At 39.5% G+C, this 18,879-nt stretch overlaps 1 protein-coding gene and 1 non-coding gene across 5 annotated transcripts in view; one reads left to right on the top strand and one right to left on the bottom strand.

The window, feature by feature from the left end:
- Positions 1 to 3,366: 3,366 nt before the first annotated feature.
- Positions 3,367 to 18,879, bottom strand: part of ABCA5 (ATP binding cassette subfamily A member 5) — a 139,590-nt gene continuing 124,077 nt past the window's right edge. For all 4 annotated transcript variants that reach the window (XM_047756640.1, XM_047756642.1, XM_047756641.1 and 1 more), the window contains 15 exons: positions 18,766 to 18,879; positions 18,266 to 18,400; positions 16,357 to 16,431; positions 15,575 to 15,666; positions 12,889 to 13,015; positions 12,319 to 12,436; positions 12,126 to 12,217; positions 11,153 to 11,328; positions 10,139 to 10,214; positions 9,930 to 10,024; positions 9,046 to 9,165; positions 6,534 to 6,683; positions 6,077 to 6,156; positions 4,453 to 4,508; positions 3,367 to 3,666 (listed from right to left, as the gene is read on the bottom strand). In XM_047756640.1, the coding sequence (XP_047612596.1) occupies positions 3,559 to 3,666; positions 4,453 to 4,508; positions 6,077 to 6,156; positions 6,534 to 6,683; positions 9,046 to 9,165; positions 9,930 to 10,024; positions 10,139 to 10,214; positions 11,153 to 11,328; positions 12,126 to 12,217; positions 12,319 to 12,436; positions 12,889 to 13,015; positions 15,575 to 15,666; positions 16,357 to 16,431; positions 18,266 to 18,400; positions 18,766 to 18,879 (1,614 nt within the window). In that variant the 3' untranslated portion in view covers positions 3,367 to 3,558. The remainder of the gene's footprint in view (positions 3,667 to 4,452; positions 4,509 to 6,076; positions 6,157 to 6,533; positions 6,684 to 9,045; positions 9,166 to 9,929; positions 10,025 to 10,138; positions 10,215 to 11,152; positions 11,329 to 12,125; positions 12,218 to 12,318; positions 12,437 to 12,888; positions 13,016 to 15,574; positions 15,667 to 16,356; positions 16,432 to 18,265; positions 18,401 to 18,765) is intronic.
- Positions 8,178 to 8,280, top strand: LOC125115377 (U6 spliceosomal RNA). Its single transcript, XR_007132085.1, has one exon. It is a non-coding gene; the product is annotated as a U6 spliceosomal RNA (small nuclear RNA).

Genomic DNA, 18,879 nt, shown 5'->3' with positions numbered 1-18,879 from the left:
CATGTTTAATATGAGCCACTCATTTATTCATTTGTCAACGCTAACAAAGACTCCATTTCTTGTACAAAATGAAGGACTGTCTTAAATGTTCATTTCTTAAAGCTTATTACTAATAATATATTTCTTTTTCTTAAACGGCAGCATTGAGAATTACTTACATATATTATGAATTAAAAATAAGTAAACTTTTACAAGAATACCTGATATAAAAATTATTCACCTGAGGATAAGTTCTTTCATTTTAGGTAACATGTTCTTTCAGGAAAGAAAATGAAAAGTCAATGTTAGCAATATTAAATACAGTAAGGATTAAAAAAAATACAGTATGGGCAAGTATTTCTACTTTTTAAAAATTAATGCCTTTTTATGTGTTACATAAAAATACAGAATATTTCATCAAATTCAGAGTACAATCAGAAGGAAACGTGTGACCAACAGAACAATAAAAAAGCAGGACAGCGCTTACTCTAACTAGCATTGTGCTCCAATAAAACAATGTTAGTGCCACCAGCAAAACATCTGTCATATTATATTAGAGTTAGTTATATAAGTAGGTAACTTCCTCCTACTGGATTGTAAGGTCATACAGGCTCAAGTGGATGGTTATCATTCTATCCTGAGAACCCATTGCTGGAAACCTGATCACTAAGAAGTCTGTTGAATTCAATTACTGTAAGAAACATCTTAATCATCAAAATTAAAATATTGATTTTAGATACTTTGGGCCAATTTAAAGAAAAGAGTGCTTTTAAAGAGAACCTACAGCTGTTCATTGAGAACCGGAAAAACAAATAAACAAAAAACCTAAGAGCTCACAAAGGGAAATGTAAAATACAGACATCATCACATTTTTTATGCTCATTCCTAACACTGCAGACAAAGGTTTGCCCTATTCGTCACTAACCAGAGTCACTCAGTGAAGTCCAGCCTTTACTTTTAAAATTTGGTCGTGGATGGAAAGTATAAGCAAGGTGATGCTGCTTTTTCTAACTCTCCCCTAATATGTGTATTTATATTTATTTGTATTGGTACAGAAAGTTTTGAAATCATAATTTAAGACATTTTGAATGGTACACTGTCGATAAAGATAAATTTCATGTTCAACCTGCCGTCTCCTTTTCTGCCTTCCCCACTCACCCATGCTTTCCTAAGTATTAAATGATACTTCTGAATAGGAACACGTTTATTACTGTGAAAAAACAGGAAGAGAACATTCCTACAAATAACTTAATTCATGACCAAAATATGTTCACTCTTAAGTATGTAAAAACTAAAAAAAAAAAAATCAAATGTCTTAAAAAAAAAATGCATACAAGAGCCCAAGAGTAAACAAACTGAATGAATTTAATAGATAGAAACATGATTATGACTGGTCAGCGTAGCTACAAAAATACATCCCAAAAAAGAAGCCCCTGGGAATTCACGTGAATATTAGACACTAAAAGATATCTCCTTGAGTTTATGGCACCAGTTAGCAATGACTTGCTTAGAAAATGCTATGTGTTACTTATTAATGTATCTACAAAGGTGAAGATTTTCTTTCCAATGTTTCTTGACTCGTATTTTTACCAAAGATGTAAAAGCAGGATTCTCAGGGTAGGAATCCAAAAGTTTTAGTAGCGTGAGGCAAGTGACTTGATAATGAAAGATTAAAACCTAGTGCCAACTAATTCACACAAGGAGAAATAACGTAGCTGTCAGATGTAAAACCCAAGCAGAGACAGTAAAACATTTAGATTAGTTAGAAGATCTCTGAGACGGTGGGTAAAGTGCCCAGCGGGATCAAAGCCACGGAGGAAAGTTCACTCATGGACCTTGTACTGAGGCTGAAAAACATACACTGCTATAAATCAGCTGCTGGAGCCTAAAACCACAGATGTCCTATGACACAGCAGAGCAAGAGTTTAATAAGTTTTACCTACATTAGTTATAGCTTCCTTAAAGGGTGTGGCTCAAATTTAAAGCAACTCAGTACCAAATTCTCCTGTTGTGATCAGTGTGCTTTAATCAAGGCTCTTTGTAATGTAAGACTCACACCTCCAACATACTTACTTTTGCAGAGTTCATTTCTTTCATTCATTTGGGCTGAACTATGTCAACTGGTATATCTACCGATACTTACTGTCCATACATAGGCTCTACAAGGAAGTACTTCTAAGATTACCTTAAGCATCATCTTACTTCAACTCTGTTACAGAGTGAAATTCCAGTTTCTTATTAAAGAGAATTATCTCTTATTTATTTATCCTTAATTTAACCCTCAAAAGTTTATATTCCGCCACACTCCAGAGTGAATCTAAATAAACCTATACAGCGATACACTTAAAACTCCATAAAGGAGAGATACATGCAAATAATAAAGTTTGTTTCTAGAATAAAATAACGCGTGCCCTTTGGAAGGAAGATGATTAAAAATAAACATGGAGTTCCCGTCGTGGCGCAGTGGTTAAGGAATCCGACTAGGAACCATGAGGTTGCGGGTTCAGTCCCTGCCCTTGCTCAGTGGGTTAACAATCCGGCGTTGCCGTGAGCTGTGGTGTAGGTTGCAGACGCGGCTCGGATCCCGCGTTGCTGTGGCTCTGGCGTAGGCTGGTGGCTACAGCTCCGATTCAACTCCTAGCCTGGGAACCTCCATATGCTGCGGGATCGGCCCAAGAAATAGCAACAACAACAACAACAACAAAAGACAAAAGACAAAAGAAAGACCAAAATAAATAAATAAATAAATAAACTTATATCTTCCAGGAGGGGTGGAGGAGAAGGTACACCTTAATTCTGACAACTCTAAAGATGACTTATTACTCTGGCCACAAACAGTCAAAGAATCAGACTATTACATTAGTAAGAGTCTAGACATAATTTTCCATAATCATTGAAACACCTCTGAATTTTACCATAAGCAAAAGAATTGTAACTTCATATACCTGAGTTGCTTATGTCTAAAATCACCTAATAGAACCAGGTCTCACTGCAGTTATTTTGGCTGGTGAGCGCCACCTAGCGGATATCACTTGCCACAAACCTCTACTTGCATTGACACTGTCCGGTGTTCATGCTTTCCGCTCTTAAGAACACCAACTTCCATTCAGTTTCTTCAGAAATTAAAAAGGAGAAGCAAGACATTTTTGCATTCTGTCTCTGTTCTGTGTATTACTTGTGTATTAGGTTTTTATTGAGTTCGGGACATGGCATACTTAGGTAACAAGATGACAGAAACCTAAAAAATAAAGAAAACTGTTCCAAATAAAATTATTCTATCCCTGTTGCTTCAAATCATAAACTTGCAGTTTCCGAAAAGTAAAAAAAGTACATATTCACCTTCACAGACAGGCTACAGTTCAATATACTTCGGATACAAACATGCAGTTTCAATGAAGAATACGTAAGTTTTTATTTGAAGAGAAGCAGAACACATAACCACAGTATTTCCATGAATGAAACTGGAAAACTCCAAGTGCTTTCACGGTTCCTCAATTACCGTCAAACAACAAACTTTTCAAACCAAAGTTAAAGTAAAAGAGAAAGAAGTTCAGTAAGTGGACCAAGAGCAATGCAAATTCAAAATACTACTCTGTCTTCCTGCGTTCTTTCCCACCAAAGGGTGCTGTTTAAAGTTCCACAACTATTATCTTCTTCCTCTTGTTCTTTCGTGAGTTCCACAAACACCTGCATGAAAGCAAATAAATGAATATAGTATTTTGCACTGCAATTCTCTCAAAAAATATTTAGGAGTTCCCGTCGTGGCGCAGTGGTTAACGAATCCGACTAGGAACCATGAGGTTGTGGGTTCGGTCCCTGCCCTTGCTCAGTGGGTTAACGATCCGGCGTTGCCATGAGCAGTGGTGTAGGTTGCAGACGCGGCTCGGATCCCGAGTTGCTGTGGCTCTGGCATAGGCCGGTGGCTACAGCTCCGATTCGACCCCTAGCCTGGGAACCTCCATATGCCGCGGGAGTGGCCCAAAGAAATAGCAGAAAAAAAAAATTTTTTTTTAAATAAATCAGAAATGATATCAGGCTATACCTAATTATATTAACACGTCAGCTCTCAAGAGATACACTGCCATTAACATTATTTAAACAGAATAATCTCCATTAGTCACATCTAAAGATGAATGTTATTTTAGAGGGTTATAGATGATGTGTTTTTTGATTAATTAAGTAGCACTGTCATGAAAATAACTTACAAATATTTAAGCAATGTAATTGGACAGGATAATAAGAAATACCATCCATCATGATTCATTTCCGTTACTACATTGAAAAAAAAAATTGAGCTATTCAAAATAGGCAGGTGGAGAACCTCAAGGTGTTTAAAAATTACAAAGTTTAGGAATATTTTTAACAACTGGTCTCTGGCTCACAATCTCCTTTCTTCTCCAATATAAAACGAAACAGTTAGATACTGGACACTTCCTTCTACAGAAGAACTTTATAAATTTAACTTCATGGTACCTGCTCCAATGTTGCTTGAGAAAAGCTGTATTCTTCGATGGCAAAAGTATGTTTAGCTATTGAAATAAAAAATAAAAAATTACTGTATATAAAATATAAAATTAGCTATTAAAATCTTAAAATACAAAATTAATTATAAAATTAATATTTCTAAATAATAAAGTAGCAGTAACTACTGAGTGGCTAACAGTCTGGTATTTTTTTTTTTCCCCAAATCTCTACAATCAAGTCATTTCAACTGGAAGTTGCTAAAACATGTCACTGTCCTCTATCTTGCTTCCTCCCCCCTTCCCCCAATTCTCTACAGTCCTAAGCGCTATGTATTTAATGGCACCTGCCTTATTTCACCTTTTTCCAAGCAGCTCCTCTTTACCCTCCTTTTCCTTCTTCCTCATTATTCCTTCTTTCCCTGTTCCTTTTGACCCCTGCTCTCTACCTCCCATTCCTCAATTCCAATACAACCTGCCTCGACTTCCTAAACTAGACTCTGGATATTGATCATGTGTCCATACTTTTTTTGTTTTGGACACCCATGACATACAGAAGTTCCAGGGCCAGGGATCAAACCTGAGCCACAGCAGTGAAAATACCAGGTCCTTAACCCATTGCACCACCAGGGAACTCCCTCATATACATTTTAATATTTATTTTAGATCCTTTCACAATCTATTCCAATATCAAATTGCTAGTTTTCTAGTCACTCCTTTAATTTAATTCCGCCTAATTACTTCACATGTTCTCATTAATCATGACGAAAACACCAGGAACTATATAGGCTGTTTCACAGCTTACAAATGCCAGAAAATAACCTGTATATAAACATGGGCCCCAGCCAGGAGACTACCTTTCTCTACTGGGGAGGTGTCTTTATCCTACCTACCATTTATGTTTAAAATGCCAATATCCAGGAGTTTCCATCATGGCGCAGTGCTTAACGAATCCGACTAGGAACCATGAGGTTGCGGGTTCGGTCCCTGCCCTTGCTCAGTGGGTTAACGATCCAGCATTGCCATGAGCTGTGGTGTAGGTCGCAGACGCGGCTTGGATCCCATGTTGCTGTGGCTCTGGCGTAGGCCGGTGGCTATGGCTCCAATTAGACCCCTAGCCTGGGAACCTCCATATGCTGAGGGAGCGGCCCAAGAAATAGCAAAAAAAAAGACAAAAAGAAAAAAAGCCAAGATCCAATAAACTTCCTTAAAAGTTTAAATTTAGGAATGCCTACCCTTCAGGCACTAAGAATTCTCTCCTTTCTCCTGCAACAAACTGGAGTCTAGCTACCGTCGCTACTTCAATGGCCTAATACGAAGTACGGATTCAAGAGACTCAATGCTCTCCCTTCTGGACTGAGCCCATGAGGGCCAATGAAGCTGACGGTCCTCAGAGATGCAACGGGAAAACCGCGGCGATGTCCACTGAAGACAGTACAGGGTTTACGCTATGGTCCAGTTGGTGTACAGAATCCCTAGGCTAGGAGGGTTCACCTAGAGCTTAGGGGAAATTAATAAAAGGCCATCTTCTTATTTACCACAATCTATAACAAACTGAGCCCCAACTTCTAAACGTCATAATAAAATTCTTTCGTAATTTGAAAGCAACCTTACAATGTTTTTCAAATATTACTTACCTTCTTCCAGCTTTGAGAAAGATCGTGAAAGGGACTGCACATCTTCCTTAGGAATTTTATAGGCCAAAATAGAAGAAAAACTGCAAACAGAGATAAAACATAGGAAAATTCAAAAGGAACTACGACTGTATGTTCTGAAATTAAAGCTCAACATTTTAAAAGTTCAAAATGAACGCTAATAACTCATTTTGATACTTATTTAGACTAAAATCATTGGAAATCTTAAAATATTTCCATTCACAATAACTCTCTTTACCACTGAATAAGAACTTTTAAAACTTTAATATTATCACATATTGAAAGATCTACCATTAAGTTAGACATAAAATTCCAGTCATTAAACTACATTAGTCCAATATTAGTGACGGTTCATTCTTCCTCTAATCCTTAATACAACAACCGATTTTTATGACTATCTCTCTACAAAGAAGGATAACTAAATTTTTTAAATCTTTACCTTTCTTGACGGTTTGCATTTGGGAAAATATACTGAATCTCTCTTTGAAGACGGTCTACTTCTAGGTTTTCGATACAGTCCTTCAATTTAATTTCCAGAAAGTATCCTTTTCCAAATTTACTCTTCAAATGTTGGACTGTCCCAATACATCTGTAGTAATTTTTAGAAGAAAGTGCAGATGTAAAATAACCTGACAGCTTCAAACTTAAAAGTGATTTAGGGACTTCCCATTGTGGCACAGTGGAAAAGAGCCTAATATCCATGAGGACAGGGGTTCGATCCCTGGCCTCGCTCAGTGGGTTAAGGATCCAGTGTTGCCGTGAGCTGTGGTGTAGGTCGCAAACATGGCATGGATCCTGCGTTGCTGTGGCTGTGGTGTAGGCCGTCAGCTATAGATTGGATTCAACCCCTAGCCTGGGAGCTTCCACATGCTGTGTGTGTGGCCCTAAAAGAAAAAAAAAAAAAAGGTGATTTAAACACAATCCTTACATTGGAATACATGTGAATTTTTTAAAAAATTTTGTATTATAGTTGATTTACAATGTTGTCAATTTCTGCAGTATAGCAAAGTGACCCAGTTATATATATATACACACATACTTTTTCTCATAGTATCGTCCATCCTATTCTATCACAAGTGACTGGATATGGAATGCATGTGAATTTATATAAAGACTGCAAAGATAAAAGATAACACAGAAAGTCCCCATGCACCCCTCACCCAACTTCAGTTCCCCAAGGCTGTCACCTTACATCGCCATGACACGTCTGTCGAAATTAAGAGAGCAGCCCTGGCGTATCTCTATTAACTTCACAGACATGACCTGCACTTCCCGGGTTTCTCCTCCAAGGTCCTTCTGACCCAGGGTCTATCCAGGGTCCCTCTGCACGGAGGGGTCACACCTCCTCCGTCTCTATCGTCCTGGGACAGTTTCTTACGCTTTCCTTCTTTCTCACAACTTGGACGGTTTTGAGAACTGGTTGGGTGTTTCTGCAGAATGTCCCTCAGTTTGGGGCCATCCGTCTTTTTCTTATGATCAGACTGGGGTGTGTGGGTCTTTGAGGCAAACAACTCAGAGTTGCAGTACCTTGCTCATCGCGTATCGGGATGTGATAACCATGTGGCACTGCTTGTTCAGGGCCGTATCTGTCACGTTTCTCCATGGGAACCTTACCACCCTCCCCTTTCCATACTTTAAAGAGACTGGCCAGTGCAGACTAAACTTGAGAGATCACATAATTTGGCATCTTTCTGTAAAGGTTTGTCTCTTCTCCCACATTCATTTATTTATTCAATCATTTATATATGAACTCATGCATATTTACTTTAAATTTGGGTTATAATCCAATACAAAGCCTAACATTTTTTTTTTTTTTGTCTTTTTAGGGCCACACCTACGCCGTATGGAATTCCCCAGGCTAGGGGTTGAATCCTGAGCTACAGCTGCCAGCCTATGCCACAGCCACAGCAATGCGGAATCCAAGCCACGTCTGCGACCTATACCACCGTTCACAGCATCCTTAACCCACTGAGTGAGGCCAGGGATCGAACCTGCATCCTCACAAATACTAGTTGGGTTTGTTACCGCTGAGCCACGATGGGAACTCCTGCCTAACAATTTCTAAAAAGAGCAAATATCTTGCTTGCTTCAGCAGCACATATTCTAAAATTGGAACAATACAGAGAAGATTAGCACGGCCCCTGTGCAAGGATGACATACAAATTCATGAAGTGTTCCATATTTTTGATGAATGGATTAAGAAGATGTGGTGCATACACACAAGGGAATACTACTCAGCCATAAAAAAGAATGAAATAATGCCATCTGCAGCAACATGGATGCAATTAGTAACTCAGAAAGAGAAAGACAAATACCATATGATATCACCTATATGTGGCATCTAAAATGTGGCACAGATGAATCTATCTACAAAACAGAAACAGACTCACAGATATAGAGAACAGAACTGTGGTTGCCAAGAGGGAGGGGGATGGAGTAGGATGGACTGGGAGTTTGGGGTTCGTGATGTAAACTATTACATTTAGAATGGGTAAGCGACGAGGTCCTACTGTATAGCACAGGGAATTAAATCCAGTCTTTTGGGACAGACCACAGTGGAAGATAATGTAAGAAAGGGAATGCACATATATGTATAACTGGGTTACTTTGCTGTACAGAAATTGGCACAACACTGTAAAGCAACTATACTTTAATAAAAAAAAAAGAAAAAAAATTTTTAAGAGCAAATACCATGGCTGAAAATAACACTCCAAGTTGCTGAACAATTACGCCAATTCCAAATGCAAAGTAGCTGGCCAGCTTGGGGGGAGAAAATAACATATTTCCAAGTGATTCTACAGAAAGCGGATTAAAAACTCAGATTTTTAACATTTGAATTAGCATGTGTTATGCATTATTTTAAGTTTCTGAACTGATGGCATTCAAAACCCACCCATGCACCCACGCTGCACCCCCCCCCACCTCCTAGCAGCACACTGTTCAACACCAACCTTAACTGCCCAGACACCATGATAGCCACTCGATCACAGACTGCCTCTGCCTCCTCCATGTAGTGAGTGGTCAGAATAGCAGCCCGCTTTCTGTTTTTAAATGCAGTTCGAATGGCTCTCCTGCAAAACATAAATAAAGCAAAAAGAAGAAAAGAAAGCACCTGAATGTTAATAACAATACCTGAGTTTCAAAAAACCCAACTGTTTGGCTCACTTAATTTATCAAGCATCAATTGCTAGAGTTATTGCATTCTGCTCAACCATGATTCTTCTGATCTCACTCATTTTACCTTATTTCTGAAAGACGATCAAATGGAAAGTTCATGATTTCAAATGTTTTTACCAGTTAAATGCATGCTAGCCAACCGATTAGAAAAACTGATGGCATTTCATGTTATAACAAAAATAGCCACAAAATCAGAAGGAAACAAACCCTTAACATTTCAACCAAACCTCACATTTTACACATGGGGAAATCTTGACTCAAAGAGTTGGTCACCTGATTAGCCCTGTGAATCCCCAGAGAGCGAGTTTCAACACCAACGCAAGACCATACCATTACGGGATGTTTACTTATATATATGTTCCTTCCTACAGGAAAAAACCTTTTCAAAACTATTCAGACAACAAGGCTTTCATCATTTTTCTGGAATACGTAACAGACTTGTTAATAACACTTCATGAAGAATACAGCACAGTTTAAAAAGGGTAGGGGATCTCTAGAAATGAAATGTTTAATGACTTTTTTCTTTTGTGTGGGCTTTTAAATCAACATGTCTATATAGCTAATACAATACTGTGAATTGTAATGAAATAAACTTTTTTTTTTCCCCTAAAATGTGACGGAGCACAAGGGTCTCAAGCGTCTTTAACATCATACTCACCACATGTGCTGTTTGGCTTTAGGGTCCATACCTGTAGATGGTTCATCTAGCAAAGTAATCGGAGGGTTCCCCAGCATACTTAGAGCGAAACACAACTAGGTGGAAAGAAAACAGAGGAAGGAGGGACTCATGAGGCTCACGCTAAGAAATGTTATCAGGATAGTGTCAGGCCCTGAACGATACATATATTGGTAGTTTAACAAAAGTACCTTTCGCTTAATTCCTGTGGGTAGTTTCTTTACCGTTTTCTGAAGATGTTCTTTTAAATCAAGTGCATTTGTTATTCTGCAAAATAGATAATGCAAAATGATTGTGTAACATGATACATAAAACACAAATTGTTTGCGATCACTGACACTGTTTTTTCCCAAGAACAGTTACTCAGTTAAAGCTCATTTTAAACAAATTAATACCTTGATTGAAAGGTTCACTTTAGGAGTTCCCATCGTGGCTCAGTGGTAAATGAATCTGACTAGGAACCACGAGGTTGTGGGTTTGATCCCTGGCTTTGCTCAGTGGGTTAAGGATCCGGCGTTGCTGTGAGCTGTGGTGTAGGTTGCAGACGTGGCTTGGATCCCGCGTTGCTGTGGCTCTGGCGTAGGCTGGCAGCTACAGCTCCGATTCCACCTCTAGCCTGGGAACCTCCATATGCCGCAGGAGTGGCCCAAGAGATGGCAAAAAGACAAAAAAAAAAAAAGAAAGGTTCACTTTAGGGGAGTTCCCATCATGGCTCAGCAGTTAATGAACCCAACTAGCATCCATGAGGACGCAGGTTCGATCCCTGGCCTCACTCAGTGGGTTAAGGATCTGGCATTGCCATGAGCTGTGGTGTGGGTGACGGATGAAGATCCTATGTTGCTGTGGCTGTGGTATAAGCCGGCGGCTACAGCTCCAGTTGGACCCCTAGCCTGGGAACTTCCATATGCCGTGGGTGCAGCCCTAGAAGGACAAAAAGATGAAAAAAAAAAAAAAATAGAAAGGTTCACTTTAAATTAAAATAGGTTTTGTGACATTTACAGGTACATTTATTCTGTAATTAGAAGTAAAAAATGTTTCCTTTTCATTTCCAAGGCTGTCACAACTTGGTAAAGGATATATGAAAAAGTGATGATTTTTTTCTATGAAAATTAAGATTCATGGAAATGCCTGCTAGGAAATTGTAAAACTGCAGAATGTAAACATCCCCCCTGGGCAGCAAAAGGGTTCTAATGACAATATTTTACCGATTTATGACCTCTTTCATGTCACCTGCACTCATTCCTTTCACAGCTCCGTAAATTTCGAAATGTTCCTGTAAGGTAATATCTGGCCACAGCGGGTTTATCTGAGGACAGTAGCCCATACACTTAGCGGAATCATCATCTTCAGATGGGTCTGAAGAATAATCTCCTAGAAACACCTGGAGAAATACAAACCAATTTTAAGTAACTGTTTTGGCTTAACATTGTGAAGGAAGTAGCCAGTGGGTTAATTCTAACTCCCTCGTAGCGTCAGAGTAGGTCATCTTCCCGCTCCTTTCTGATGAAGGAAGGACAGACGTAGCGAAATGGGACTTCAGTGACGTGGCCAGAAGGGTGACTAGGAATGCAGCTGGAGCAGCTCAATTCTAACGAGGAGGACCAGGGGGCCTGTTGAAAGGGGATTTCTGAGACAAGGAAATAGTGAATTTGGTCATTTGGTTTTCTAAGGGGTAAGGAAGAGCCAACATAAGGAACCTCGAAGGCAAAAGAAAAAGAATAAAGAGTGCCTGGCATTTTCCGGGGAAGCAGTGGGAAGGAACCAAGGGGTGGAGAAGCGGGACGGGTATGAGAGCAGCTCTGCGAGGTCTCCACAAAGTGGCCAGTGACACGTTTAGAATCAAAGACTAACTGATGGCAGGGTCTCGGTTAGCTCCTTTATTTCCATCGTTACTACGATGGTCTTCTATTAAGTCAGCAGACAAAGCACCGTGCTGGTAACAGTCGAAAAGTGGGAGTACTAATTGTGTGTGCATTCTGCACGTGTGTGAGAAAATTTTACTATGATGATATCTTCAGAGATAACCAAAAGGATCAGAATTTGATCAAGCTACCCTAAAAACTTAACATGACAAACACAAAACCCAAGCATCAACATCCTATTTGTCTCTGAGCAATTTCTTTTTAATTAAAATGTAAATGATAGATAACACAAACCATACTCATATTTATATCATACCTGGCCTGAAGTTGGTTCAATATCACCAACCAGAATATTAATAATTGTGCTCTTGCCTGCACCATTTGGACCCAACAGTCCCAAGATCTCTCCTAAAAGAATCAAGAGAAAAATCATCACAGGTAAATCAAACTCAGCAATGGAAATGACTCTTCTGGAAAAGCTATTTAAGAAAAAATAATTAAATACCAGCCTTTTTTCACACAGAAGGACACATATTTATTTGCCACTTTCTTTACTTTTCTTGTAGGAAGAAAGTCTTTCTTGTCTTCATATTCCTTATGCAAATTATTGACCATAATGGCTGGTTTCTACGAAGGGAAATAGGATTTAGAAAGAGAGTTACTGGAGTTCTCTGCTGGCTCAGCCGGTTAAGGACCTGGCGTTGTCACTGCTGTGGGGCAGGTTCTATCTCTGACCTGGTAACTTCCGCATGCCACAGGCATGGCCCCCGCCGAAAAAAAATCAATAAAATTAAAATAAAAAGAGAATTATAAATCAGATATATATCACTAAATGACAGGCCATACACACCTCATGTCCAAATCACAGGAACTATATTGGCCAGTAAAGGGTACTGTATGAATAAATATCCATTAATGACTGAAATAGCAGCTTATTTAAAAGTAAGTGGACAAAAAATATTTTTCCAAAGACGAACCTTTCCCAGATTGATCCATATGAAAGAAGAATCTTTTCCAGGTTAATTCTTGTGCCTAAGAAAATGATCCTTGCATGCCCTGGGCAATAAAAACTAAATTACCTCCTCACAACACTGGCAGCTCATCAACTCTTTGACCTTTAGTCTTTCAGCTTTGACATCTTCATCTTCATCTTCATTGTTTGGTGGTTCTGGAAACTTCCTAGTTTTGGACTTTGTTGAAAAGGTTCTGAAAGTATAATTAATTTTTAAATAATTAAAAAAGTAAGAAATTCAAACACTACATAAAGACTGAAAAATATATCAACTATATGCATACATATATATCTGTTATCAGAGATCAGTTGTCTCTTAACAGCGCAGATTCTAGAGCTATTTTTCATTCACTGACATCATCTGAATGATATTATCTAAGTTCAGTCATTTATTCAATAATTACTTATGACCAGTATGTGTCAAGCACTGGTTCACAGAAAGTTAAAAAGACTAACAATACAGCAGAGATCCTGCTTGCAAAGCATTTACATCTTGGGTGTACATGAGACACTGGGGCAGCGGGGATGTGGAGGCTGAGGTCAGAGTCCTCAGGAAAAAGTGCTTCCAAAGGAATTTCTGAAGTACCATTAAGAAAGGTAAAGAGGCAAATAGGAGTGGACATTATGGGGGAAAAAAAAAAAAAGAAATGGGAGAAAAGATTGAGGAAGAATCAGTCACATTAAAGGCTGCAGATTAGAGTTGAGCCTACCTGACAAGACAAAGAGGAAGTCATTAGTTACCTTACTGAAAATAGCAGCAGTCAAGAGGTAAGGGCAGAGTCAAGGAGTGAATGGGAGGTGAGAAACTGGAGAGGGAGGGAGGTTTTTTTTTGGCTCTGAAAGGACAGAGATGGGATTAGAGCCTGAGAAGGAGTCAGGCTTACATGAGATTCATGAGTTCTAACATCTATTTCTTTTGTTTACTTGAGAAAAAAGTGACCCTCTCCCAGAGGAAAAAATACCCCACTAAGATCCACAAGGGAAAGGTATAGAAAGAGAAACTGGGCAGCATTCATAAGCAGACAGAATAAAAGCAGACTCAGATAACAGGAGGAACAGCTTCCTCTGGGTCTGGGAAAAAGCAAAAAAAAATGAAAGGTGTGGATAAGTGTGTACACATTTTATTTATAATTAGGTGCTTCTGTTTTCTGAGAGAGATGCAAGATCTTTTACTGAGAAGTCAGAAATGAGATGAGAGGAATCTGCGAATCTGAGGAATACAGAAAAGGCTTGGGAGCTCTGGGAAAGAAAGGACGGGAAGGTGCGGACCCGGGGACGGGGGGGCGGGGGGGGGGGTGGCAAACAAAGCTGAGTTTACCGTGATGAGCACATGCAGTGTCGGCCGACGCTCTCAAACAGACAGGGGAAGTGGAACAGAGACCAAAGTCATGGGCTTGGAACTGAGGGGTTATGGTGTTGGAAAAGTTATTGATATGGATGTTGAAATCTCACCCAAAATGACAGCAGGAATAAGGGTGAAGATGAAGGGGAGCCTGGCTGTGGGGAGTACCTGGTGGTTAATAAATAACTGCTGTGGTGCAGTGGGTTAAGGATCCGGCGTTGTCTCTGCTGTGGCCTGGATTCCATCCCTGGCCTGGGAACTTCCATGTGCCACAGGTGCAGCCCCAAAAGAATAAATAAATAAATACCCATCCAACATTTATCAATACTCTCCAGTTTTCTGCAGGATGTTAATATTCAGCAAATAAATAAATGTATGTAAAATAAAAAAAGAAATTCAGTACCAATTTAGTACCAATAGCCATAGTTCAATAAATAGCTCTCTCCTTTAAAAATATCCTGAGAAAAGAAAATGCACAGACTTGGGGAAAATACTTTCAAGTCGTATATGACAAAAGAGATGTGTATCCAGAATAGATCAAAAACTCACAACTCAATAATACAAAGACAACCCAATTTTTTAAATGAGCAAAGGACTCAAATTGACATGTCTCCAAAGGAGATCTAAGAATGGACCACAGGCACATGAAAAGATGCTCAACATCAGAAATCGTCAGGGAAATGCAAATGAAAACCTCACCAAGACACCAATTTGCACCCACTAGAATAGCTAAAATCAAAACGACGGTGATACATATGGGCACCAATGTGGAGAAAACAGAACCGTCATACATTCCTGTTAAGAAGGTAAAATGATGCAGCCACTTTGGAAAACGGTCTGGCAGTTCTTCATAAAGCTACCACATGACCCATCAATTCCACTCCCAGGTGTCCACCCAAGAGAAATGAAAAGCTATGTCCACACAAATACCTGCACTCAAAGTGCTTCATAGCATGACTCACAACAGCCAAAGAGTGAAAACAGCTCAAATGCTCCTCAACTGATAGAAAGATCAAGTGTGATATATATCCCTACAGTGTCTGATTACTCAGAAAAAAAAAAAAAAAAAGGCGATGAAGTATTGCTACAGGCGCTCACTGATGAACCTCCCGAACATCATGCTAAAGAAATCAGACCAAACAAATAAACAACAACAAACAAAACCACCACATCGTGTAGAATTCCATGTATATGAATATGTAAAATAGGTTTATAGAGACAGAAAGCAGATTAGCGGTTATACGGGGCTGGGGGCAGCTGGCGGGGGGCGGGGGGCGGGAGGTGGCTGCTAATGGATACAAAGCTTGTTTCGGGGGTGATGGAAATGATCTAAAATTAGATTATGGTGTTGGTTGCACAACACTGCCAAATATACTGAAAAAAAAATTAAATTAAAAAGAAATTAACCTACCTGAAAAAGGGATCCTTCCTTAACGACCTGCTTCCGTATTTTTTCTCATAGTACTGTAAGAGGAAAATCCACAGCACACACTGCAGGTAAGGCTAAAAGAAAAACATGTAACAGCTCACGACTGAATCATTTTGGTTGGTTTTTTTTTCTCCCTATACCAACAGAACCAAAATCACACACATCAGGTTCCTTACCATCACTGAAAAAATGATCACAATTTTTTTTTTTTTTTTTGCACATCATACAATGAGCTCAACATAAATGATAATCCAAACCAAGGTAGATTTTTTGTAAAATTATCCTTCACATATTTTTCTGTCTCTGTAAAGTTCATTCGTTGTCAGCTTCCTAAATTATAATTTCTATCTTTCATTTTTTTGGCTGCAGTTGAGCCATGTGGAAGTTTCCGGGTCAGGGATTGAACCCGTGTCACAGTTGTAACCTGAGCCACAGCTGCAGCAACGCTGGATCCTTAACCCACTGAGCCACATGGGAACTTCCCTAAATTACGATCTTTTTGAAAAGCTTTGTTTTTGCTTCTATGGAAGCCAGAATTATTATTAAATAGAATTAATAATATATGAAAAAGCCAAGTATATTAAAGTGGATGTATTCAGCAAGCAGAAGGTATTATCACTGAAATGCACATTAGGTAGCATTAACTAACCCACTTGACTTTCTATGCACCTTCATTTTTATGCAACAGTATAAAAACTAAAAAGAGTTAATATCACACAACCAAACCATTCTTAAGGTAACATGCTAACATGGTTATTTCTTACCGATATAACAGCCACCAAAAGCTTATCCCATGGGGTGTAGGTGTTCTCACTTTTCTGAATAGTCTGCCAAGAAATCTAAGACAAAAATTGTTGAAAATTTATATAGGGCTGTGACATAATGATATAATGATATTGGTCTTTGATCCCAGTTCCTGGGACAGAATTTCTAAAACCCTTGTAATTTCCTGAGTGACAGGGGTGTTAGGAATGTATTTAAACAAGCCCCTCAACCTCAGCTGAGTTTATGCTGACAAGGTGACGCTGGAGGATGGAGGCTGATACCAGAGGAATGGCCCACAGACAGGAGCTGGAACTTTTGGCCCCATCTGCTCACTGCCAAGAAGGCGGGCAGAGTTTGGAGACTGGTTAAGTCATCATGCCTACGTAATGGGACCTCCACGGGGTCCCTACACGTGGGGTTCGGGAAGCATCCACATGCTGGGAGGATGGCTGGTGCCATCCTGCAGAGGGACAGAGCTCTGCACTCGGGGCCCTTCTGGAGCTCGCCCTGTGACCCTCTTCATCGGGCTCTTTGTACATCCATTATAATATAGCAATGATAGTAGACAGACTGCTCCCCCACGTTCTGTGAGCCATTACGGCAAATTACGGAGCCTTCTGCAAAGGGGGTTCATGGGAACCCCTGATTTGTAGCCGAGTGAGACAGAACCATGCGTAACCTGGGGACCCGCAACCTGCAACTGGAATCTGAGGTGGGGTGGGGGGTAGACTGTGGGACTGAACCCTTAACCCATGGGGTCTGGGCTAACTCTGGTCAGTGTCAGAATTGCTTAAGGTGAGGGGAAAAACCCAAACATTTGGTGTCAGAAGTGTTGTGAGCAGAGAAACAATTTTCTTTTAGTTGTAGTGTGGGGAAACATTTGTATTAAAACAAACAGACAAACAAAAATGTATTTAACAGCAAACATCTTCTCTATACATTAGCTAGCTATTAATATTAACAGCCATGTTTTGCAGTTAGATTAAAATGTTCCTCACCCCCCAAATATTCCTATCAGAGTACATATAAATTAAAACTTGTAAACTGAAGCCAAAAAGAAGGGAGGGGAGAGAGGTCGGTTTGTGCACCGAATCACCAATCCTCCTAGGTTAATACCTCATCACTTAACTTTTTTTTCTAATCACATGGAAATTGTTTTCAATTAACCATGCTTAACAAAACCAACGGGTTTCTCTATTTTTTCCTTGAAAAAAGTCTCTCACACTTTATTTTTCTCTCGTCATTGTACAGTATAAGACATTTTAATCTTTCAATTCCCCCCCAAACAAATACTGACGGGCGTCAGATCACAGTTCTAATTTGTGAACACTGTCTTGGGCACGAAAGAACATGTAATGAACACAGTCCTTCCCCTTTGAGAATTCAGTTTAAAAACAGGCTTAAAAAGATTCCACAGTAACTTTAAACTGCTACATGAATAATATCTAAATCAAGCAGTAGCAGCTAACCTGATGCTTCTGATTTTTTTTAAAACTATTTCAGCATTTTGTGACTCTGGGTGATCCACCTGTCTGGGGTGCTGAAAGGGCTCTGTGGCCCTCTTCTATAAAATGGATGCAATTTTCCAGAAGGCCTTCTAATTCAACCCCTTTCTAAGGAGATCTATTTCATGGTAAACAGAGCTGTCTGTGGACTTCTGGGCCGGAATCTGGAGAAGATTTCAAGTGATGACTACCTCTGCTGGCCCCTCAAACCAGGCACCCTGCCCACCAGGGTGGCATTTCTAGGGGACTGAGGGAGGGGAGTTCACCCCCCCCACCCCAAATAACCCTTACAAACCCAATAAATAAATAAATAAAAACTATTTCAGCACAAGAACTCAGATCCCAAAGATTAGGCAGTATTTACTTCGCTTTTTTAAAAATATGAAAACATCTAAAGACCTACCTTAATGAAACAAATCAGGCACCCCAGAAGTGGGTAGATGGGTATGAGTAGGCAAAAGGTATAATGAAGAATAGCTGTAACAGTGTATTCCATAAAGTAAGTTATTTCAGTGACTGCAATGCAAGCCAACGCTGTCTAAAGAAAAAAAAAAATGAGAAAACACGTGAAAAGATGTTTAAAAATGTCACACAAACTTACTGTGTGCCTTAGCATTAACTATGCTTTCAATCGTCTAATAAAACATGGAGACACAGTACTTAGCCAGGAAGCGTCAGAGCGTGGGTGCTAGTTGGCATCCCTGCCATGCTAGCTGTTAAATGCAACAAGATAGTGTCCCTTCATGGAGTGGGTGGTGCTGAATACAAATACACACACAAAAAGGTGCTGCTAGCTAGCTACCTAAGCTCCGCACTTAGAAAAGGCAGAGCATCATCTTTGAGTATGGCTTTTGAATAACATGCTATGAAAGCTGAGAGGAAATAATTCAAAATGTGACTTACCACAGAATAGATAAATGACCAGAATTCTTTGGTATTTACAATTTTTTTAAACGTGAAAGAAGTAATATAGGTAAACAGAATAACGGATGGAACGTAACCAATGAGGCAAAAAAC

This window comes from Phacochoerus africanus, chromosome 14 (assembly GCF_016906955.1).
Source record: "Phacochoerus africanus isolate WHEZ1 chromosome 14, ROS_Pafr_v1, whole genome shotgun sequence".
Lineage (NCBI taxonomy): Eukaryota > Metazoa > Chordata > Mammalia > Artiodactyla > Suidae > Phacochoerus > Phacochoerus africanus.
The sequence above is the reverse complement of the archived record's forward strand: the minus strand, read 5'-3'. Positions and strand labels throughout refer to the sequence as shown.